The 24,666-nt window shown below is 42.1% G+C and overlaps 1 protein-coding gene across 5 annotated transcripts in view; it reads right to left on the bottom strand.

Annotated features, from left to right (window-relative positions):
* The window catches only part of pcnt (pericentrin), a 227,886-nt gene that overhangs the window by 53,981 nt on the left and 149,239 nt on the right, over positions 1-24,666 (bottom strand). For 4 of the 5 annotated variants that reach the window (XM_063051522.1, XM_063051521.1, XM_063051520.1 and 1 more), the window contains 5 exons: positions 21,495-21,656; positions 16,927-17,478; positions 13,508-13,598; positions 9,785-9,957; positions 1,131-1,328 (listed from right to left, as the gene is read on the bottom strand). In XM_063051522.1, coding sequence (XP_062907592.1) covers positions 1,131-1,328; positions 9,785-9,957; positions 13,508-13,598; positions 16,927-17,478; positions 21,495-21,656 — 1,176 coding nt within the window. The remainder of the gene's footprint in view (positions 1-1,130; positions 1,329-9,784; positions 9,958-13,507; positions 13,599-16,926; positions 17,479-21,494; positions 21,657-24,666) is intronic. The other variant, XM_063051519.1, reaches the window with a different exon arrangement.

Raw genomic sequence — 24,666 nt, forward strand, 5'->3', positions numbered from 1 at the left:
TCAAACTGTTTCTCATCGTATTTTTCTCATAATGGGTGCCACGCTAGTGTAGCAGTTAATGCGATACTACTACACCTCAGGGCTTCAAAGTTCGGAATTCAACTCCGGCACCATCTGTATGGAGTTCTTACGTTCTTCACGTGACCTCATGGGTTTCCTTCGGGTATTCCAGTTTCCTCCCACAGTCCAAAGACATACTGGTTAGTAGGTTAATTGGTCATTGTAAGTTATCCTGTGATTAGGCTAGGGTTAAACAGGTGCGTTGCTGGGCAGTGCGGCTCACTGGACTGGGAGGGCCCGTTCTGGCTGAATCTCTAAAACCCCCTCCCCTATATCTTTGGGATTCTAAATGAAACCATGGCTTCTGGGGAGACTTTTACACTAAGGAAAGTTGACATTTAGAAGCAAGTTGAAACAGTAAGGTGGGTAGGATCCGATAAAGAGAAAAATCTAACTGTGGAAGAACTAAAGATGCTAAAGATTCCTCTCATTGTATATTTCTCTACCTATTCAAGCTTAATTGTGGCAAGCAATGTGGCTGGTAATTTATAGTTAATATCACGATGATTTTCAGGACTGACTAAAACAAAAACTAAATCCACAATTAAACTTGTTTGGTTCATAATGTGCAGCTGATTTTTGAATAGTCTTGGGGAAATAAAAACAGCAATATCGAAAAACAAAGCAGTTAATCATGCTGAAAGGCTACTGGAAGAGAAAAGCTCCAGTATTGGCTCATGCATTAGAGCTGGGAAAAATGTATACTTACCTAACTTCTAAAAGTGGTACCTTTCCCTGATTAGGGTCCTCTGCTTAAAATCATAGTAATTGTGGACTGCACCCCATTTAAGTGTAAACACAAGAGACTCTGCAAAGCTGGAGATCCAGAGTAATACACAGAAAATGCTGGAGGAACACAGCAGGTCAGGTGGCATCTATGGAAAGGAATAAACAGCCAACATTTTGGGCCGAGACCTTTCATCAAGACTGGGAAGGAAGGGGGAAAGAATGTCCCCTCATTGAAGTTGTGGTATGTTTTCCAAGCAATGAGAAGAAAGACAAAAGTATTCCCATGCCTTGGACCATGTTAGGTTTTGGCACACATTGCCACAATAATTAGCTAAATTTACCTCATCAAACTTGTTCAGTGCCTTAGAAAGCAGGTCTTTCAACAGCTGAATTGTATCAAGTAATCCCTCTTTCTCTTGTTGCCATTCCTCCATTGTTTTACTGGAGACAGACACAAACTGAGATCCACGGAGGTGCGAAGGCCTTTCTGTTAGTGCGAGTACACGGCAACCTTCCTCGTGCACTTGCTTCAGCAATGCCTGATGGGAGAAAGAATTGTGCAGACTTCAATCTCAACAGCAAAAAAATGATGGAAGTTGTTCAAATTAAATACTTGATACGAGACCCCTGAAATGAAATTTTATGATTGGAAGGAAAGGCACAGATTAAGCTACATGATGTAGTCACAATTTTTTTTGCTTGGATAGAAAAATTAAAATGCTTGGTATGAAATGAGCATGTTCTATTAATCTTCAAAAGGACAACTTAACATCAGTGCCCAAGAGCAGGGAGAGCTGTGTTAACGACTATCATCTAGTAGCACTCACATCTTCAAGAGGTTAGTTATGGCTAGAATCAACTCCTGTATAAGCAGGGACCTGGACACTTTGCAATTTGTCTATTGTCACAATAGGTCTACAGTGGAAGCGATCTCACTGGTTCTTCACGTGGCCTTGGACCTCCTGGACAATACTAATACTAACATCAGGCTGCTGTTCATTGACTACAGCTCAGCAATTAACACAATCATTCCTACAGTTCTGATCAAAAAGCTCCAAACAATGTACTGCTATGGCATAACAAATTTGACAACATATGCCAATGATATTAAAACTCATTCTGATTCTGAAGCATACATTCTTCCAGCAATTGACTCAGAAAAGTTCAAAGTAAATTATCAAAGTGCATATATCATATACAACCCCCAGATTCATTTTCTTGCAGGCATTCATAATAAATTCAATGAAAGACTGCACCGAACAGGACGGACAACCAACCAGTGTGCGAAAGACAACAACTGTGCAAATACAAGAAAGAAAGGAATAATGGTAACAATAGTAGCAGCAGATATCAGAAACATGAGATGAAGAGTTATTGAAAGTGAGTCTGTAGATTGTGGGAACAATTCAGTAATGGGGTGAGAAAAGTTATCCCCTCTGGTTCAAGAGTCTGATAACGGTTCCTGAACCTGGTGGGGTGTGTCCTGAGGCCCCTGTACCATCATCTTGATGGTGGCAGTGAGAAGGGAGCATGGCCTGGATGGTGAGGGTCGTTGATGATGGGTGCTGTTTTCCTGCAACAGGGCTCTGTCTGACGTGCTCTATGGTGGGGAAGGCTTTACCCATGATGGATTGGGACAAATCCACTACTTTTGTAGGATTTTCCATTCAAGGGCATTGGACAGCAGTTCATGATTCAACCAGTCAATATATATTCCACCGTACATCTATAGAGTTTGTCAAAGTTTTAGATGATATACCAGATCTTCACAAACTTCCAAGAAAGTAGAGGCGCTGCCATGCTTTCATCATATTAGCACTTATGTGCTGGACACAGGATAGATCCTCTGAAATGATAACAGAAGAATTTAAAGTTGCTGATCCTCTCCACCTCTGATCTCCTGATGAGGACTGGCTCATGGACCTCCAGTTTCTTCCTCCTGAAGTCAATAATCAGATCCTTGGTCTTGCTGACATTAAGTTAGAGGTTGTCGATATGGCACCACTCAGAAAGATTTTCAATCTCTCTCCGATATGCTGACTCATCACCACCTTTGATTCAGCCAGTGATAGCAGTGTCATCAATAAACTTAAAAATGGCATTGAACTGTGCTTAACCTCACAGATATAAGTATAGTGAGTACAGAAAGGTGCTAAGCACAAAGACTTGTGGTGCACCTGTGCTAATGAGATTGTGGAGTAATATTTTTGCCAATCTGAACCGACTGTGGTCTGCAACTGAGGAAACGGAGAATCCAATTGCACAATGAGGTATTAATGGCATGGTCTTGAAGGTTTTTGCTTAGTTTTGAGGGGATGACAGTATTGAATGCCAAACTATAGTTGATGAAGAGCGTTCTGATGTATATACCTTCATAGTTCAGATATTGAGTGAAGAGCCAATGAAATGACATCTGCTGGTGACTTATTGTGTTGGTAGGCAAACTGCAGTGGATCCATGTCACTTCTCAGGCAGGAGTTAATATGTTTCATCACCAACCTCTCGATGCACTTCATCACAGTGAATGTAAATGCTACCGGACAATAGTTATTGAGGCAGATTACCACATTCTTCAGTGGCACAGGTATAGTTGAAGTCTGCTCGAAGTAGGTGGCACTTCATTCAGGCTTCTGCAGTGAGAGGTTAAAGATAATCGGTGGACACTCCAGCCAGATGATCAGCACAGGTGCTTAGTACTCAGTCAGGTCCCGCCTGGGCTGAACGTTTTCTGTGGGTTCACCCTCCTGAAGGATGCTATCACGTCAGACTGAAATCACAAGGTCATCGGGGCCAGAGGAGTTCATGAACGCCTCTGCAAGTCTTTTGTGAAAGAATAAATGTAACTGAAAGGTTAATTAATACAAGCAAATCCACAATTTGTACATGGGTATCTAACCAAAACTGAACAGATGCCAAGAAAATGATCACTACTCTTAATAACATTAATATGAATTTCCAAAAGGCATTTCGATGAAGCGCAACATGAAAACTCAAGGCTTTAACAGCCAATGGCAGTACAGGTACAAAGTTAACTGCAGGACAGAAATGTATCACTGGACGGTAAATACAGGTATTCAGACCACTGCTTTGTTTGATATACAGAGTCAAGGCTGTACAGCTGAGAAACAAGTTTTTCAGTCCACCACGACCATGCTGCCCTTCTTACCCATCAATGCTAATCCCATTTACTTGCATTAGGATAATATCCTTCTATGCCTTGCCTAGTTAAGTCTCAAAATGTTTCTTAAATATAGTAATTGTATCCCGCCACCACCTCCTCCTCCAGCAGGGTGTTCCAGATATCAATTACTTTGTGTAAAAAAACTTTTGCCTCAGATCCCCTTTAAAACTCCTTCCTTTCACCTTTTGTTTTTGATACCTCCAACCATAGCAAAAATGATTCTGACTACCTGCCCTAGGTATTACGCTTCCCTTAATCTTATATACTTTCTCAGGTCACTCATCCATCTCCTTGAACGAAAACACCCCAGGCTATTTAATAGCTAGAATCCTCCAAGTCTGCCATATCCTCTGAATCTCTTCTTCACTCTCTCCAGCACACCCATAGCTTCCCAATAGACTGGTAATCAGAACTGCACACTACACTGTAGCCTAAACTAGTGCAACATAACGTCCTTACACCTTATATTCCAACCTACAAAGGCAACCTTGCGATATACCTTCTTAACAACCCTATCTAGCTGTGTTGTGCCTTTGGAAAAGCCCCAAGCTCTCTCTGTTCATCAACATTTTATGTGCCCTACCATTTACTGCATATATTTGACCCTTATTTGACTTTCCAAAAATGTATCACCTTGCATCTTGGCCCTGGGTATCAGTGGCATAATTTCAAATTGACCAGGGAACAAAAATCACATAAAAATAGTAGCTATGACATCATTAGTAATGCACATCAAAAGGCCATAGACAAACTGATGAAATAGGCAGGCGTATGCCACCTGCAATTTAATACCAAGTGTCAAGCAATGACAACTGAGGATGAATGTAAACTAATCTTTGATCATGTCAGGACATTGAAAACAAAGGCCCCCCGCCCCCCCCCCCCACCAATAAGACAGGGCATTTTATTAAACAAAAGAAATCAAAATTCACATCTCTGTGAAGTTCTAAATGGAACACTGGGTTCAGGGTTGGGCAAGTATAGGGTGAAGGTACTATGAAGGTTCAAGACATGAGGAACTTTATGAACGGAAAATGGAAAAAAAAATGAAGACTTTGATAGAGGTGGCTTCAGTAATACAAAATATGAAAGCTGTTCGAAGTGGAAGGCAGGTCAGCAATTAGAAGGAAAGATTCAGCAGAAGAAAATGGAAATTGGAAAGCTTTTAGCCCATCACTGGCTGAAATACTGCTGAAGTATTTACATTCTAATTTCTCAAAGAAGGATATCTGTGGAAATAAAAGGTTAAGTTGACATTTCAGGTCAAAACTCTGCATCAAGACAACTTGAAAGGGAATTAGATACCCATTCCAAGGAGGAAAATGTGCACAGCTATGGAGAAGGGGGCAGCAATGTAAATATGTTGATAGCTTTACCAAAGAGAAAGCTTCCTTTTAGGCTCATCCAGCTAAGATTCCAATAAAAAACATCAACTACAGAAGTACATATACAACACAAGGACCTTTACAGTACTAATTACAAATCTCTGAATCTGGCTTTGACAAGAAAATGACAAGCAGTTTCGGGGCCTTTTACCCCAAGTCGAGCTAAATAAAGACCATTCCAAAACAGCTGCCTACCAAAATAGCTAGATTAATTTTAATAAACCAGATTATCAGTACTATTTTGTGTTCATTGTGCCAACAGTTTGACCTTCAGCAGAATTAATTCCTTTCTGGAGCCCAGTTCCAAACTGACAAACAAATTGATATGATGTTCTAAAGATGACAAATGTGGGTTTAAAATAAGAAAACCACAGATCAATAAGCAAAGGAACCAGAACAACATCCAATTACACTTGCCCTGATATGAATGCAATGGAAAACAAAACTGCAACAGAAGCACTTTCAGTGAACTGCATCCATATTCCCTATCACTAATTTGTAAAAATAATTCCTAGGTAACATGTTTACTTATTCCAGGCTTTATCGCTTTAAAGTGTGCGTTCTTAAAGGTAGAGTCAAGGAGCACATAATGTCCAAGCCAATCAATTAGTACCCATAATTACACAGAAAAACTCAAGATGATCTGCTATCAACCATCCAGAAATCCAAATGGTTTGAAATCCAGCTCACCAGGTAATCCTTGCCATACTCTCCACCCACTCAGAGATCTCTGCCACACTTTCCCAATCTACACACCAAAGCCCTAGTCCCACACTGCTTGTCTGCTGAGCAGATTCCAGGTTCCAGTGGTTCCTTAAAACTTGTTTCCTTAGTTGGCCATGCTCTGTTAACAGGTTCGCAAAATTATTATTGTATACATTTAAAAATGTGAATTTAAATTGCGTGAAGTATTAATAAAGTCACATCCAACAGTCAGGAAAATCTGCTCATGGGCACAAAGTTTACGAGTATCGTATAACAGTGATTTCCACACCCACAGACTTCCATGCTTTGGTGATTCAAGTGCTCGTACAAATCCTCCTTAATGCTGGGAGCTCTGATAACATCTCAGCTCGTGCATTTGGGACCGTATCTACCTCTAGGTGAAGATATTTTTCCTCAAATACACTGTAAATTTCCTAAGCTTCCCTAAAATCTATGCATATTACTTTCAGATACGTTTGCCATTGTGCAAAAACTTCTACGCTATACACGCTATCTATGACACTCAAAATTATACATACCTGTACCAAATTTCTCCTCTCAGCTTCCTCTGATGCAAAGAAATCATACCCAGTCTATCTGGTCTCCCCTCATAACTGGAGCATTCCATCCCACATAACATTCTGGTGAATCCACACTGCAGATATCTCATCTCTCCCAGAAGTTCCGCGAGTCTCCCACATATCGATAGTGGCTCCCTGACGCCCGGAAATTATATACAATATCCCAGAAATAGATTTTTTTGAGAGGGAGAGGGAGAGGGACAGTGAGCATCCTGATTGGTCTCTCTTCGTGCTAAGAGTGGTCCCCAACCACTGGGCTGCAAGGAAGCAATATGATTTGGCGATATGAAACGATATGAGTCAGCTGCACCTTTCCTCATTCCGTCACGTACTGTTGAATTTTAACGCACACGAGGTCATCAGTGACCCAACACGTGCAAAGGAATGGGTCCGTGACCCAAATTGTGACTGTCCCCGGTGAATCACCCATGTCAGCGCGGGGAAAAGATCAGCCCCTCGAGCTTGCAAATGACAGTGGGCTGAAAAGTATATTTGACATAACATCTCTGCCGGCATTCTGGATCAAAGTCAAGGCTGAACATCCTGAGATAACCATGAAAGCACTGAAAACATTGCTTCCATTTCCAACATTTTTCTGCGAAGCGGAGTTTCCTGCAATGAATGCAACGAAAACTAAATTGCAAAATAGACTGGACATAAGGAACCCCCTTCGCGTATCACTGCCTCCCATCACCCCTCGATAGAACCGCTTTGTTGCAGGAAAACAAGCCCAGGGCTCCCATTGATTCAGTGATATTGGTGTGTTACAATGATTTTATATGTTCATATGAGGAAAATATGCGCTGTGTGTTTAATATCCAAACGTTACTTAAAATGTTATGATGCTATTGACTTATAAGTGACTTATAATTCAGTGGTCCCCAACCTCTGGGCCATGAAGAATACAGTGATGGCTGGAATGCATCCAGCACATCTTTAAGAAAAAAGTTGAAATAAACAAGCTAATTAATTAGGTGCCTCCCGCCACGTAAATGTCGGCCCAGATCAGAGGTGATTGCCGATTGCGTCGTCTCTGATCTGGATCGACATTTACGTGCCAGGCGGCACCTAATCAATTAGCTTGTTTATTTCGGCTTTTTTCTTAAAGATGTGCTGGGTGCGTTCTGGCTACTGCTGTACCACTGCATTCTTCGCGGCCCGGAGGTTTGGGACCACTGTTATAATTGACTGATCACTACATTCATGCGAGGAAAATATGTGCTGTGTTTAATATTAAATTCGTTAGATAAACCCCTTTAGAAATGAAATTGAGTGTATTAACCACTTGACTTATAGTTGACTTACCACCTATATTCCAGTGCTGTTTAACACCCGTCCACGGTGCAAAAAAGGTTGGGGACCCCTGATTTAAACTAGCTGGCTCGCTATCAAGGAGCTACGCTATTGATGTCCTACGTGATGATGCCCAACTCCCTGTAGACTTGCTTAAAGTTGTAATAGAATAAACATGATAATAAGATATAATAAGTATATATTTTAATGTCACATTTCCTGCATATACCCAACTTGGTTTATAGATTAGACAAAAATCACTAAGCAGAGTATTACATACACCCTTAGAGGTCAATGGGGGGGGGGGGGGCGGGGGTGCTACCTCCCTGAAATGAGTTTTTGCAGGGTGGGATGTCTACACTGCACCCTCTGCAATGCAGTCATGTCTTTCCTATTGTGTGGTGACTGAAGCAGAACATAATACTGCAGCTGTGGCCAAAGCATGGTTTTATATAGTTGCACCATGACAGTCCTGTTCTTATATTTTAATGAAGGTCAGTGCCCTCTGTATCCAATTACATAATTAACTTTCAAATTAAAGGTTATTCTCATTCAACCTTGCACATGTACACAGCTAAATGAAACAACCTTCCTCTAGGACCAAAGTGCAAAACACAGTACATAGCACGGAAATTTCAGCATATAGGTTTCCAGTAAGATGGACACTTGGACACAGCAGCTTCTGCAGGGCCAACCAAAGGTGTTACCTTTGTTTAAACATATTTTTTTAATGATCATAAGACCTTGCTGCACATTAAGAACTTTAAGTTCTGCAGGTCTACCCTACCAGCGAGTTGCTCGCTGGTGGAGAAAATGAAGGAGTTGACCTGCTACAGAGAGGCATCGGAGTCGGTGTGCGAAGCGATCGTCTTAGTTGCTTTTCATGTGATCACAAAACCCTGTTGGACATGATAATATGGAATGCTGCAAGCCTGATTCACTGGTTTGTTGGCAGGACCAACAGCGGGGAAACTACATGGTCTTTGGCATAGCGAGGATTGGGCCTCAAGCTGCGGTATCACCTGTTTGAGCCGTCCAGGAGAGCAGCGGAGTCTGTACCGGAGGCAGTGTGGTGCAGCATCCACGCTAGCATCGGTGTTGTCCTCCAGTGTGTTTGGTGGAAGACTAGGCTTCAAGCCAGTGTTGCCTGTTTCCAGTCGCTGAGAGATGGTGCCAGAGGCGGTGTTTGCTCGGCAGAAGACAAGCTATATTGTATTCGACTGCAGACTGCTGCAACATTCATGGACTTGGGAACTTGGACTAATAGATATTTTTCATATAATTGTATTTTACTGCTATCTGTATACGTACCTTGTGCTGTGCATCACTGTTGGTATGGCGTTTTGCACCTTGGCTCTTGAGTAACACTGTTTCACTTGGCGGTATTCATGTATGGTTAACTGACAATTAAATTTGAACTTAAAATAAAATTAACACAATAATAACAAAAATATTGTAAAGATGCATGTTAATAAAGTGTATATATGACATATAGTTAAATATACAACTATAATGCTACTGGCATTGTCAAAAATAATGTGTACTGGGAGGTAGTAGGGTGTTCACAAGTCTCACATCCTGGGGGACAAAGCTGTTACTCAGCCTAACAGACCTTGTTCTTATACTGCGGTACCTTATGCCTGATGGTTGGAGGTCAAAGAGATTGTGGGAAGGATGGGAGGGGACTTTGATAATGCTGAGAGCTTTAATCCAATTGGCCAACTTGCCACAGATCCCCTGAGCTTTTGGAGCAGCCTTCCATATGGACTTCTGTCAAAGGACTCACTGGAGTCCACATACACTATATAAACCACTGTGACTATTCAATATTGTGAAGTTAAAAGACTGACCTGTAGCTGTGCAGAAGGCACTTCCTCAGCAGGCAGTGCGTCTTCTCTTGCATGACTATCTGCATCTACCAGTGCAATTCCACGACGTTGTAGATACTCAACAAAACTATTGTCCAGACGTTCTGTGGTTTCAAGCTCCTGATTTAGCTTTGCTCCTAGATCCAAACTTGTACCTGTGTAAGGAAAATTAATCAATAGATTTTTTTCAACTCATTCTTTCTGTCACAGCTAAAATGTTATTAATTTCTTACGAGAACCCAATTCAACCATGATAAAGAAGGGCACAAACAAGAGAAAATCTGCAGATGCTAGAAATCCAAGCAACACACACAAAATGCTGGAGGAACTCAGCAGGCCAGGCAGCATCCATAGACAAGAGTACGGTCGATGTTTTAGGCCAAGACGCTTCAGCAGGACTGGAGAGAAAAGTGAAGAGTCAGAGTTAAGAAGGTGGGGGTTGGGGAAGTCGAAACACAAGGTGATAGGTGAAACCGGGAGGGGGAGGGGTTAAGTAAAGAGCTGGGAATTTGATTGATAAAAGAGATACAGAGTGGAGAAGGGGGAATCTGACAGGACTGGACAGAAGACCATAGAAGAAAGAAAAAGGAGAGTAGCACCAGAGGGAGGTGACGGGCAGGTGACCAGATAAGTTCACACAGCATGGAAACAGACCCTTCCATGCTGCTTTGCATCCAGGGGTTTTGAAGTAATTGGCTGCAGAGACAGTGGAACCAGTAATTCATGTTTTTTTTAAAAACTTAGTCTATTCAAGAAGAAAGACAAAAAGCAGGGAATTATCAGTCAATATACTAAAGGCTAACGTTGATAAAGGGCTGGAGAAAGGCAAGGAGGAAATAGTTAATTTAGAGATTTAGTCATTTGGACAGTTCAGTGACAGAGCTGGTAGAGTTGCTGCCTCTCAGTGCCAGAAACCTGGGTTCAATATTGAGCATGGGTACTGCCAGATTTCTCTCTGTGACTCTGTTGATTTCTTTCCAGTGCTCAGGTTTCCTCTCACAACTCAAAAATCTGTACAGTAATTGGACACTGTAAAATACCCCTCCTCAGTAGGTTTGTGGTACCAAATGGGGGGGAGCCGCTCAGATAGTGGGAGCGAGTATGTAGCAAGAGAGATCCCGTGGATATACCATGATTTGGATTTCCAAGTAGTAGTTTTATAATGCACCACATAAAAGGTTGGTGCACAAGACCTCACTGTATTGGGGAAAGCGTCCTAATGTAGATTGATAACTGGTTCATACATACAAAATAGAAAGTTGGAATGAATTGACTTTTAAGAATGTTGAAGTACAAAGGGATCGTGGGGTCCAAGTTCACAGCTCGCTGCAAGTGGCTACACAAGTTGATAAAGAAGGCACATGGCATACTTGCCTCTATTAGCTGATGCACTGAGGCAAGAGTCAGGAAGTTATGCTGCAGTTTTATAAAACCCTGATTAAGCTGTAACTGGAGTATTGAATGCGACTCTGGTCGCCCTATAATGGGATGGATGTAAAAGCTTTAGAGTGGGTTCAAAAAAAGTTTACTAGAATACTGTCTGGAGGAGGTTGGGCAAACTTAGGTCATTTTCCCTGGAATGAAGACCCCATAGAAAGGTCAAAATGCCTAATACTAGAAGCCAAGCAATTAAGGTGAGAGGGGGTAAGTTCAAAGGAAATGTGAGGGCAGATTTATTTTGCTGTTACATAGAGTGTGGTGGATACCTGGAATGCACTGCCAAGAGTGGTACGATACAGGTATTTGAGAGGCTCTTGGATAGGCACGTGAGTATGCAGAGAATGGAGGGATATGGACGTAGTGCAGGCGGCAAGAAATAATTTAAATTAGACAGTTAATTACTAGTTTAATTAGCTCATCTGCTCCAGTACTGTACTATTCTATATTGTATGTTCATTTGTCTAGCTGCTTCAATGTTGTGAAAGCATCTGCCCCTACCATCTCCTGGGCAGTGTACTCCAGATTCCAATCGCTCTGTGTGGAGAAGAAAATACCACTCAGGTTCCCCACAAACTTTCTAGTCCTCACCATAAATCCATGCTCTTATGTTACACACCCTCACTAAGAGAAAAAGATGCTTATATTCTACATATCTGCACATACAGTATGAAGGTAGAGAGTTCCGGAAACGGTTGTGGACAATCTAGGCAGGTCAATGTTAAGGGGGAGGTATTAGATGTCATGGGTTGAGAAATCTCCAGAGCCCAATAATAGATATCTCATGTTATTATGGGAAGCAAGGGAGGGGGCCACAAAAGGGGCCTTTACACTGGCGCTTGCATTTCATTAACCACAGCTGGCATGCCAGAAGACTGAAGAATCAATTAATGTATATTTAGAAAGGTAGAGGCTGATCAGGGATAATAATCAGCATGGCTTTCTGCAGGGGAAATCTTATCTCACTAACTTGATTTGAATTTTTTGAGGAGGTAACGATGGGCTGGCCGATGGTGTAGTGGCATCAGCACTGGACTTCAAGGCGAATGGTCCTGAGCTTGAATTCGGCCAGGTCCCAACCTGGGCAGCAACAGTACATGCGTGGAAGAAAGACCAGGCAACCTACATCCATATCTTGCCATGAAAACCCTATGGACAACTACACCATCCACAGGATCGCCATAAGTCAACGATAACTCAACAACAAAGAAGATTGAACTTTAGTAGGGCATTTGACAAGGTCCTGCATGGTAGGTGTTTGACAAGGTATCCTGTATGGTAAGCTCAGTACTGTACTGAGTTGGCTAATTAGATCCAAGATTGGCTTGGTGAATGCAGGCAGTAGGTGGTGCTGGAAGATCATGGCTACTGTTCGGAGGTCTGTATATAACTCCCATAAGGGTCTTTTTACACCTGCAGTCTTTTTTTTTAATAGTAGCCACTAAGATTCTACATTTCCTTATCCTATATTACTTTTTTTTTAAGGATTTGATTTCACATCTTAAGACTCTTCCACTGGCCCACTCAGACAATGGTCTATTCAAAATGGCCTTCGCTTCACTTTGTTGAAGCCTCTTGAGCCAAAACCTCAGCTCACCATTCTAACACTACCCCACTCCAACAATAGCCACCCTGCTTAAAGCTGTCCTTTTAGTGCCCCTAGCCAAGTGCCCAATTACCTTGAAATCTCAAGCCCGCCAAATGGCCCCACTCACTTTTTCAAATCTCACTCCCACAATGCACAAGGCAATGGCTCCTTATAATCTCATGACCACTGAACGAAAACAGTTAGATTTAAGCAGAGCAGTCATTGTTGAGGTGCGACAGTGTTAGAGTAAGACAATGTTGAGTGCAGAACTGAGGCTTTGGGAAGGGAGGGAGGAATGGATGGATGATACGTCAACAAGATGAGGTGGCAGCCATTTTGGATCAGCCACAGTGGGCTAGTGGAGGAGTCCAAGATCTGAAATCAGGTCCTTAGAAAGAAGCAACACATGATCAGAAGATGTAGGAATGATATACTGGCACTAAAGGCAGTTCAAGGGAGTTTCAGATGGCTAATTCCTTTGATGAGAGTGCTGTCCTGCCATGAATGGCCAAAAGTAGTTAGATCTATCACTGCAAAAAACAAAGTAGTGCACAGTGGTACAGCTTGTTGATCTTCCACTTCACAGCCCCAGAGAAGTGGGTTCAATCCTGTCCCCCACATGCCGTGAGTGTGGAGTTTAGATGCTTTGTGTGTGTGCTTGCTCTTTCTGACATACTCACAGCTGCCACAACTATCACTTATCCAATCAGGGATTGACACTGTTGATGCCTTATCTTCCTGCATTGCTGCCAATCTCAATTCTAGTTGCACCTGTAAAGGAAAACGCAACCTGCAATCATTTCTGCAATATTCACAATTTAATAGTTTTTTAAAAAAATTTGGGTAAATAACAAGGTACACCAGGGAAGGGAAAAGGGGGCCGTGGGTGTTTGTATGAATGTTTATGAAAGACGCCTAAAATGCTAGCCATGCCCCATGAGTTGTATAAATCAATGTTGACCCAACTGCACAAGCAATGGAGTCAAGATTGTTTATTGCCATTCTTCTGTATACAAGTGTAAAAAACAAAATGATTATGCTGCAACTGATCCGAACAAAGAAAGTAACTAGAGCAGCATTTCTACACTTAACAAATATTGCAAAAGTACGTCCATTTTTGTCACGTAATGATGCTGAAAAACTAATTCAGGACTTTATACTGAGAACAATATTATTGCAATGCACTTTTTACTGGCCTTATAAGCAATCCATTGACAAAATGCAACTCATTCAGAATGTTGCTATTAAGTCTTTTAACTAAAACCAGGATGAGGGAGCATATCCTTCCCATCCTAGCTCCTTTGCATTGGCATTCTGTATCTTTTAGAATTGATTTTAAAAGTTGATTTGAAAGCTCTCAATGGTCTGGGACCGGAGTACACCATAGAATTGCTTTTGTTTTATAATCCTGTTTGAGTTCTGAGGTCTTCTTCCGCCAGTTTCTTAAATTTTAACAATCCGCCGAAAGATAATTTGCTGGTCAGCTTTTTTGAACTACACTCTAAAAGAGCAACTTTACGATAAACATGTGGTATTTCAATATTCAGGTAGATAGGGAAAATGAGGTTAGTGCTGGATCCCACCTCCAAGGGGACCACAACGTTGCCGTGGTTTGGAGACTTGTGTGTCTCAATGACCCAGAGAGCTATGTTGGCTGAGTCAGGGTTTTATTCTTTGGCTCTTGGTAGGTCACCCATGCCAAACAGATCAAAGGATAGAGGTCATACCAAGAGTGGTCCACTGGTCCTCCAGGTTTGGGGATTCAGCTCAGGGCTAACAACCCTTAATGGTAAAACAAAACTGTTATGGAAACAACAATAAAGTATCCTTCTGCAACTGAATTGCCAAGGACAGAGAAGAGATAGAGGACTTTCATTGCTGCCCCAAATGCCAGCGGCACAGCAGGCAGTAAGTTTAAATAAGTAGCTGGATCCCAACAGAAGGAACTTGTTGAAAACCAACATGATGGCTTTTTAGAGCAGCTTCTGGTTGGACCCACTAGGCGAACAGCGATTCTGGGTTGGGTGTTATGTAATGATTCAGATTAATTAGAGAGCTTAATGTAAAGGAATCCTTAGGAGTCAGTGATTATAATACGACGGAACTTGCCCTTGAGAAGGAGAAGTTAAAATTGGATGTATCAGTATTGTAGTGGAGTAAAGGGAATTATAGAGGCATGAGAGAAGAGCTGGTCAAAGTTGATTGGAAGGGGACACTAACAAGGATGATGGCAGTACAGCATCAGTCTTCACTGTGGAAGGCACTAGCAGAATGTCAGAATAATAAGAGCGGCAGAGGGCAGAAGTGAGTATAGTTACTATAACTAAGGAGAAGACGCTTGGGAAGCTGAAATCTCTGAAGGTAGATAAGTCACCTGGACCAGATTTACTACACCCCAGGGTTCTGAAAGAGGTAACTGAAGAGATTGTGGAGGCATCAGTAGTGTTCTTTCAAGAATCACTAGATTCTGGAATGTTCTGGAGGACTGGAAAATTGCAAACGTCACTCTACTCTTTAAGAAATCCAGAAGAAAGGAAATCATAGGTTAGTTAGCCTGAATTCACTGGTTGGAAAGGTGTTGGAGTCTATTATTAAAGATGAGGTTTTGTAGTACTTGGAGGTACATAGGCCAAAGGCAGCATGGTTCTCTAAAGGAAAATTCTTTCAGGAATTAACAGGCAGGATAGACAAAGGAGTGTTAGTGTTGTTTAATTGGATTTTCAGAAGCCTTCGACAAGGTGCCGCACACGAGGCTGCTTAACAAGATAAGAGCCCATGTTAATACAGGAAAGATATGACATGGATAGAAGATTGGCTGACTGGCTGGAGGCAAAGGGTGTGAATAAAGGGGACCCCTTCTGGTCTGGTTGGCTGCCAGTAACTAGTGGTGTTTCACAGGGCTCGATGTTGGGACCAATACGTCAATCATTTAGACGAAAAAATTGATGGCTTTGTGGCCAAGTTTACAGACGATACAATGATAGGTGAATGGGCAGGTAGTATTGAGGAAGAAGGGTGTCTGAGGAAGAAGAATGGGGGGGGGTTGGGGGGAGAATCTTATTGAACCCTATTGAATATTGAAAGGTGGATGTGTGGAGAAAATGTTTCTTTTCGTGAGAATGTCTAGGACCAGAGGGCAAAGCCTCAGAATTGAAGGACCTCCATTTAGAACAAAAACGAGGGAAAATTTCTTTAGCTAGAGGAATTCATTGAACATAGAACATAGAAATCTATTGCACATTACAAGCCCTTCGGCCCACAATGTTGTGCTGAACATGTAACCTACTCTTGAAACTGCCTAGAATTTCCCTAGCACTCTCTATTTTTCTGAGCTCCATGTACCTATCTAAGAGGCTCTTAAAAGAGCCAGACAGCCATGCAGAACAAGTTATTGGGTATATTTAAGACAGAGGTCGATAGGTTTTTGATTAATCAGCTCAAAGGCTATGGGGAGAAGGCAGGAGAATGGGGTTGAGAGGGATAATAAATCAGCCATGTTGGAATGCAGGACAGACTCAATGGGCCGAATGGCCTAATACACCCCTATACCTTATAGTCTTACACTGTGGAATTCAATACCTAAAATTATAAGGCGTGCAGACTGTTGACACTTCTAAATGCCACCTCAAAATCTATTTGACCTTCCTTTTAACTGACATCTTTTTGACTTTTATTTTCACTTTAACCGATTGTAAAGTACTTTGAACTATACTGTTTATATGAAAAGTGGTCTATAAATTGTTATTTGGTTATATACATAGTCTGATTGTATGCACATTAAAGTGACCCTAGGTGATGTGTATGTAGTAGCGGTGGTGTTGATCAGCCTGACGGCTTGTGGGAAGTAACTATTTTTGAGTCTAGTGGTCTTAGTGTGGATGTTCTGTTGCCTTTTCCCTGATTGCAGTGTGACAAACAGTCCATGAGCAGGGTGGATGGGATCCTTCATGATATTGCTGGCCTTTTCTGTACATTTGTCCTTCTCAGTGGGTAGACTGGTGCCAGTGAAATGTTGGACAGTTTTAACAATTCATTGTACAGCTGTGGGTAGTTAAGATAAAAAACATTGTATTAAAAGCATCAACTTTCCAGCTCTCACCTTCTCAGCATCGGAAGATTCAGACATCGAATGTGCATAATCAGATGGGGATGGAGAATGCCCATGTCTTCTGTCTTTAGCGGAAGGAATGTCCTGGATCTCTCTGTCTGAGTTTTTCTCAAGTCCAGATGATCTGCTCTGCATCAGCTCCACATCTGCACTGTGAACACCACTGATCTCAGAGATCCTGGATGTCTGAAGTCCATTCATCCATTCAAGACTTTCCTCTTGCTTTCTCATTAGCTCTGGAGAACTCAACAAGCTCTCATTGACTGTGTGACTGTAGGCAAAATGCTGATGCCCACCTGGAACAAGAGACTGAGAAGCTTCTTTGCAAATCAAAGGGGTGATCTGTGGCCTATCATTCTCCACGATGGACTGCCTCTGCAACTCAAGTTCCTGTTTCTGACATTTCTCATTCAAGTCTTCCACTTCTTTGGCCCGACTTGCCAGCTCCTTCACCTGCTGTAATAAGGCCTCCTGCAGCTGATTCACCTGAGTTTTCAAGTTCCGAGCATGGATTTCCAAGTCTGCAATGGTGTGGTCTTTTACCTAAAAATAAACAAAGAAAGAAATAAAATAAAAATTAATTCGTTGGAGAATAAATATTTAAATAAATATGAATGACCAACTCCAGACCGAATTGTAGCATTTCTAGGTTGTACATTTGAACAATAGGCACTAAACATTGCAGTGACCCAGTTGTTAATGACAACTGAACATCAAAAACTTCAAAGTGAACTTTATACTTTAAATAAAAAGGAGAAAAATTCACAAATTCTTCAAATTTGAGACAACTGAAATTACTGAACTCAAGTGGCCTTTTCAAAGGGAACTTTGTATGAATTGAGATGCTGAGAAGAATACGCAAGAAGTGTCCAATTTGCTTTCTTGTGAGCTGTCTCGATTCTAACTTATGGTAAATAAGACCATAAGACATAGGAACAGAATTAGGTCACTCGGCCCAATGAGTCTGCTCCGCCATTCCACCCTGGTTGATTTATTATCCCTCTCAACCCCGTTCTCCTGCCTTCTCCCTGTAACCTTTGACACCCTGACTAATCAAGAACCTACCAACCTCCTCTTTAAATATACTTAATGACTTGGCTTCCACAGCCTTCTGTAGCAATGAATTCCAGATTCACTAACTGGCTAAAGAAGTTCCTCTTCATCTCTGTTCTAAATGGATGCCCCTTTATTCTGAGGCTGGCCCTAGACTCCTCCCCACAGGAAATATCCACCACACATCCACTCTATCCAGGCCTTTCAATATTTGATAGGTTTCGGTGAGATCCCCCCCCGCCCCCGGCACCCACCATTTTTCTAAGCTCCAGAAAATACAGGCCTGGCATAATCAAACATTCAAATGTTAACACTTTCATTCTTTCGTAAATCTCCTGTGGACCCTCTCCGATGCCGGCACTTATCTTCTTTAATAAGATGGTCAAAACTGCTCACAGTACTCTAAGTGCGGTGTACCTTGCCTTATGAAATCTCAGCATTACATCCTTGTTCTTATATATTCTAGTCCTCTTGAAATGAATGCTAACATTCTCACAACTGATTCAACTTGCAAGTTAACCTTTAGGGAATCCAGCATAAGGATTCCCAAGTCCCTTTGCATTACTGATTTCTGAATTTGCTCCCCATTTAGAAAATAGTCTACACCTTTATTCCTTCAACCAAAGTACATGACCATACACTTCCCTACTCTGTATTCCATCTGCCACATCTTTGCTCATTCTCCCAATCTGTCTGCAGACTCCCTGCTTTCTCAACACTACCTAACCCTCCACCTATTTTCATATCATCTGCAAACTTGGCCACAAAGCCTTAAATTCCATCATCCAAATTATTGACACATAATGTGAAAAGAAGTGGCCCCATCCCCAACCACTGTGAAACACCAGTGGTCATCAGTAACCAACCAGAAAAGATACCCTTTATTCCCATTCTTTGCCTCCTGCCAGTCAGTTCTCACCATGCTAATATCTTTCCTGTAATACCACAGACTCTTCTACTATTAAGTAGCTTCACGTGCAGCACCTTGTCAAAGGCCTTCTGAAAACTGAAATAAACCACATCCACTAACTCTCCTTTGCCTATCCTGCCTGTTATTTCCGCAAATTCCAACGGATTTGTTAGGCAAGATTTCCCCTTAAGGAAACCATGCTGACTTTGGTCTATTTTATCATGTGCCTCCAAGTACCCTGATACCTCATTGTTAAAACTGGACTGCAGTATCTTCCCAATCACTGACATCAGGCTTACTGACCTTTGATTTCTTGTCTTCTGCCTTCCTCCTTTCTATCAGTGGCATTTGCAAATTTCTAGTCCTCTGGAATCATTCCAGAATCTAGTGATTCTTGAAAGATCATTACCAATGCCCCCACAATTTCTTCAGCTCCCACCTTCAGAACCCTGGGATGTAATCCATCTGGTCCAGGTAACTTCAGACTTTTCAGCTTCCCAAGCACCTTCTCCTTAGTAATGGCAACTACACTCACTCCTGCCCCAAACACACTCAAATTTCAGAGCGTCTTCCACGGAGAAGACTGGTGTGAAATAGCCATTAAATTCATCCACACACACACACTATATATAGAGCAAGAGACACAGAGAGAGACACCCCTTTGGTATCCTCTTTTATATTATTGGCTAGACACAGTTGCCTCCTCCTCCCTTTAGAATACTTCATCTTTGGGGTGCATCTACTGAGCCTTCCGGACTGCCCCTCTGAAACTCCAGCCATTGCTGTTCTGCCTTCCAATCAACTTTGGCCAGCTCATGCCTTGGTAACCTCCTTTATCCACTGTAATACTGATGGTCTGACTTTATCTTCTCCCTCTCAAACTGTAGGGTAAATTCTATCATACCATGATTATTGCCTCTGAAGGTTTATTTTACCCTAAGCTCTCTAAACATTACACAACACCCAACCCTGAATTGCCTTTCCCTTAGTAGGCTCAACCACACTGCTCTAAAAAGCCATTTCGTAGGCATTCCACAAATTCCCTCTCTTGGGATCCAGCACCAACCCGATTTTCGCAATCTACCTACACATTAAAATCCCCCATCACTATCATAACATTGTTCTCTTTACATGCCTTTTCTACCTCCTAACTTGTAGCCTCCATTCTGGATATTGTTCAGAGGCATGTATGTAATTCCCATCGGCGTCTTTTTACTTGAGCATTATTTTTGCCCTACCCACAAGGATTCTACATCTTCTAATCCTACGTCACTTCCTTCTAAGGATTGATATCATTTTTTTTTAAACCAACAGAACCACCCCACTCCCTCTATCTTCTAGCCTGTCCTTTCAATACAACGTGTATTCTTAGATGTTAAGCTCCCAACTAATATTTTCTTTTAGCCACGACTCAGTGATGCCCACCACATTGTACCTGTCAATCTCGAACTGCACAAGATCATTTATCTTATTCCATAGACTGTGTGCTTTCAAATATAACACCTTCATTGCTGTATTCATTATACTTTTTGATTTGGTCCCCATCTTACACTCCCCCTTATCCGATTAACTTCAATTTTGCCATATCACATGCTTGTTCTTCCTCAAGGTCTCACTACACACTGCATCTACTTGTATACCAACTGCTGCATCCTCAGCCCTATCACTTTGGTTCCCATCTCCCTCCCAAATTACTTTAACCCTCCCCAACAGCTCTAGCAAATCTGACCACAATGTAACTGGCACATTTAGAATTCACATCTAATCCTCCAGATTACTAAGTGATTAAAAGCTATTTGCTGTTGGTGCAGATGTGACCAGAGAGGACAGGCTATTTAGTTTAAGCTTATTCAAGGAGGGCGCAAATATTAAAATGAATATAATCATACTAGGAATGACACTTAAACCATGAGAACCTTTTTTTGTCCACTCACCTGGGCCATGACTGAATTCAGAACTGGTTCTGTATTCATTGATACTCATACAAAATAAACACTAAAATTTCAATTTTTAAATGTATATAAAGGATATGGGCTTCTCTGGAAAGTGGTGCTGATCCGCTGTAACTATTTTGTCCCCTCCCAATATCAGATTCCTTCCTTGAATAACTCCACACCACAATACTTTAGTCAAAGTGCTCACAACCATGGCAGCAGCTGGTTTGTATCCGTTGGTCAAGGTCAAAATAAAAGGCTACACTTCCAACACCACCACACTCACAAGTCCCCACAATCACACTGCTCTGCCCCTAATTACTGCCCAAGTCCACAATGTTATTTAGCAAATTATCCAGCTCCTACTACACCCCCCAGCCTATTGAGCATGACAACATCTGCATCAAACTAACTCTGAGGTAAAGGTGAAGATGCAGGGACATGCTGCATTTTCCAGGGCCTTGCTGGCTTCAACTTATCAATGTTACAGTTACAGCACATCAAACAGAAAAAATAATTCAACTTTCAAGCACATTTGATTTATCTGGAGGACTTTAATGCAACTTTTTTTCAGTCCTCCAAAATTCATAGCTTAACGTTAAATTTACGCATGGGGCATCTTAATACAGCAAGCACAACTGCTCAATCTCAATCACTTTCACCTGTTCAGCCTCCAGCAACTTCTCAACTTTCTCCGCACTGGAGTTCAGCTCTTCCTTAACTGCAGAAAGATCTGCTTGAAGTTTTGCATGTTCAGTGCTGAGCTGGGTGATGAGCATCTCTTTCTGCTGCAGGGCAGCTTCCATCTGCCTCAGCTTCTCCTGCTTTTGGAAACAACATAGAATTCCCATTAGTAATTCTGAAGGCAGTGCAGCATTCTAATTTGAACATTTAGACTTATTTATCTCTAGTACATACCAGTTCCAATATTTCCTCCAGAGATCAACAAAAAACATTGATTTAATGAAAATATAAGTAAAATAACTCATTGCAAATTTTTTTTTAATTTAACAATCTTCACACTTAGCATCTTCTCAAACAAAGTTGGCTCATTGATTAGGCTGGTCAAGAAAGTTATCAGTCAAGTCACACACACCACAGTTAAATACTAATTACCAATTTAAACTCCGTTATGGGCAACATATCAGTTAAAGGATAATGCTACTTGGGAGAGGATGACCAGGATTTTACTCCCAGTCAATACAAAGTCTCTGCTGCTGGAATAATATGTAAAGAACAATACGACATGGATGGGGTCAGTTGTTATACGCTACAGACACTACTCATGCACAAGCACAAAGAGATCCTTAGCCTTTGAATCATATTGATCCATACACAGTACAATTTTCCTGGGTTCTAAGAAATGCTTTGATGAGAACCTATTAACATACAAGAACAATGACAATTCCAGATATTGGAGGGTGGAGCAAGATCAAGATGGCGCTAAATGGCGACTCCTTTGCTTGTATCTTCGGAAACAGCTCTATTTCTATCTTTGATATCTCTTTTCTTCCTTTTCAAGGTTCTTTTGAAGACCCTGACTTGGAGTTACACTCTGACTTTGGTTCTTTGCAGGAATGGGTTCTGCTCTCAGGGCCCCATTACAGGCAACTTTTTGATATCCAAAGGCCATGGCCTAGAAGACTAGTGCACCTTAAGGGTGCTGGATTTTTGTGGCTCTGGAGACCGGCTGATTCAAGGCCGATGCCCCTGACTAAGGTGCCACCGAAGAACATGAAACATCAGGAGCAGCGGGCTAGCTGGTGATTCTGTGTCCAGAGACCTGAACCTTTCCAGGGCCGATTCTCTGGGCCCAGAACTCAGAAAAAGTGACGCAACTGGCTTTTAACATCATAAATCAGCAAGTTGTTTGTTATGTCTCTCCTGTTGCTGTGAAAAGGGGACACCTCTTTTTCCCCTCATTAGGGAGAGAGAGAATTTGTGGTATGTTGAATTATCGGGTGAATGAGTAGTCTTTGGGGTACTGCAAGTCTGTGGCTTTATTGATGCTTTGCTGCACACCTAAGTGCACTGATGCTTTTTTACTGGTGGGGGGGGGGGTCGTTGACTTGCTGCTTCTTGTGCGTGGGGGGGAGCTGGAGGGGGGCTTTAGGGTTCTACCATTTAACTGTCATTCATTCTTTGCAGCATTCCTCTGTTTTTGTGCATGTTTGTGAAGGAAAAGAATTTCAGGATATATGTTGTATATATTTCTATGACCTTAAATCAACCTATTGAACCTACTGAATTTGAGATAGACGTAAAACTAACTTCCTACTTAACACCACCTCATTCATTAAGACAACAAAAGTTGACTTGGGAAGGGAAGCAATTTACATAACGCTTCACCCAGGGGGAAAAAATTCTTAACTAGGCTAACTTTTGAACCATAATCTGGGGAATTTAGCAGCAATTTCTGTATTTCAATCTTGGAAGAAATGAAATTGTGAGGAAGTTTAAATAGCAGTTAGCAAAGGCAAAATAACTTAAGTTGAAAAACGTCACACAAGGAGTCTTTGTTATCTCAGGACAGGCAGAAGGTCAATAATTTGTGTGGTTTTATGGTACAATAGCATGGTCAATACCTACAAGCAATACAACTGCTGTCAGATTCCAAGCACTTGCATTTCCTTGGCATGTCAAGTTGTAACAGGAGTGATTCCTGTGCTATTGCTTGACAAATCACTAAGTGCCAGGAATCTCTACATCCTCTATGTGGACCTGACGAAGGGCATTTGATACCGCCAGTCACACAGACCTTTGGCAGATCCTTAACCCCCTCCCCCAAGGCTGGTCATCATTGTCAGGTCATTCCATAAAGGCATGATGGCCAGGATCATCAAAAACTGCTACAACTCTGACCTCTTCCTAGTAACTAATAGTGTCAAGCAGGGTGTTGTCCTCGTGCCCATTCTGTTCAGCCTGTTGTTTGCCATGATGCTGTTCTCTGCTCTCTTACAGACTGATCCAGGAATAACAATTCGCAACAAGACTGATGGATACTTCTTTGATCTGCAACGTCTCAAGGCCAAGACCAAACTGCTGGAAGCAATAGTACGAGACTTTCTCTTGCAGCACACAGTGAAAGGGACTTGCAGGAGCTCACTGACTGCCTCACCAACAGCCTGCAGAAGACAGAAGTTCTACTTCAGCCCACACCCCATACCAACCCTGCGGAACCACGAATTGAGAGTGGCAGCACACAGCTCAACAATGCTGACACCTTCACCTACCTGGGAAGCTGCCTCACCTCCTCTTGCAGTCTGGATCGAGAGGTCTCAAACAGACTTGCAAAAGCTGGGCCATCCTTTGGCAGGCTACAAACACGAGTGTGGAGAGAACATGGCATCTGGCTGAAGACCAAGATAGCAATCTACAGAGCAGTGGTCCTGACTTCTCTGCTGTATGGCTGTGAAGCATGGACCCCATACCGCAGGCACATCAACATGCTTGACAAGTACCACCTGCAATGCCTTCGCAAGATCTTGGGCATCTCGTGGCAAGACAGAGTCCCCATCACAGAACTGCTATGAAGGGCTGAGAGCTCTGGCACAGAGACACTGATCATGAAGTCTGAACTTCAATGGGTTGGACATGTGGTCCGGATGGAAGACAACCACCTTCCAAAGATGGTATTCTTTTCCGAGCTGGCACATGGCACCAGAAAGCAGGGAGGCCCCACAAAGCCTGTGTGAAAGTGTCCTTGAAGGCATGCAATATCCCTGTTACTGGTTGGGAGGCCTTGGCCAAAGACTGTAATGCCTGGCACCTGGCAGTCTACAAAGGCACCAGCAAATTCAAAGAGCAGCAGCTGAAGGACCTTGCTCAAAAGTG

This window comes from Mobula hypostoma, chromosome 6 (genome assembly GCF_963921235.1).
Source record: "Mobula hypostoma chromosome 6, sMobHyp1.1, whole genome shotgun sequence".
Lineage (NCBI taxonomy): Eukaryota > Metazoa > Chordata > Chondrichthyes > Myliobatiformes > Myliobatidae > Mobula > Mobula hypostoma.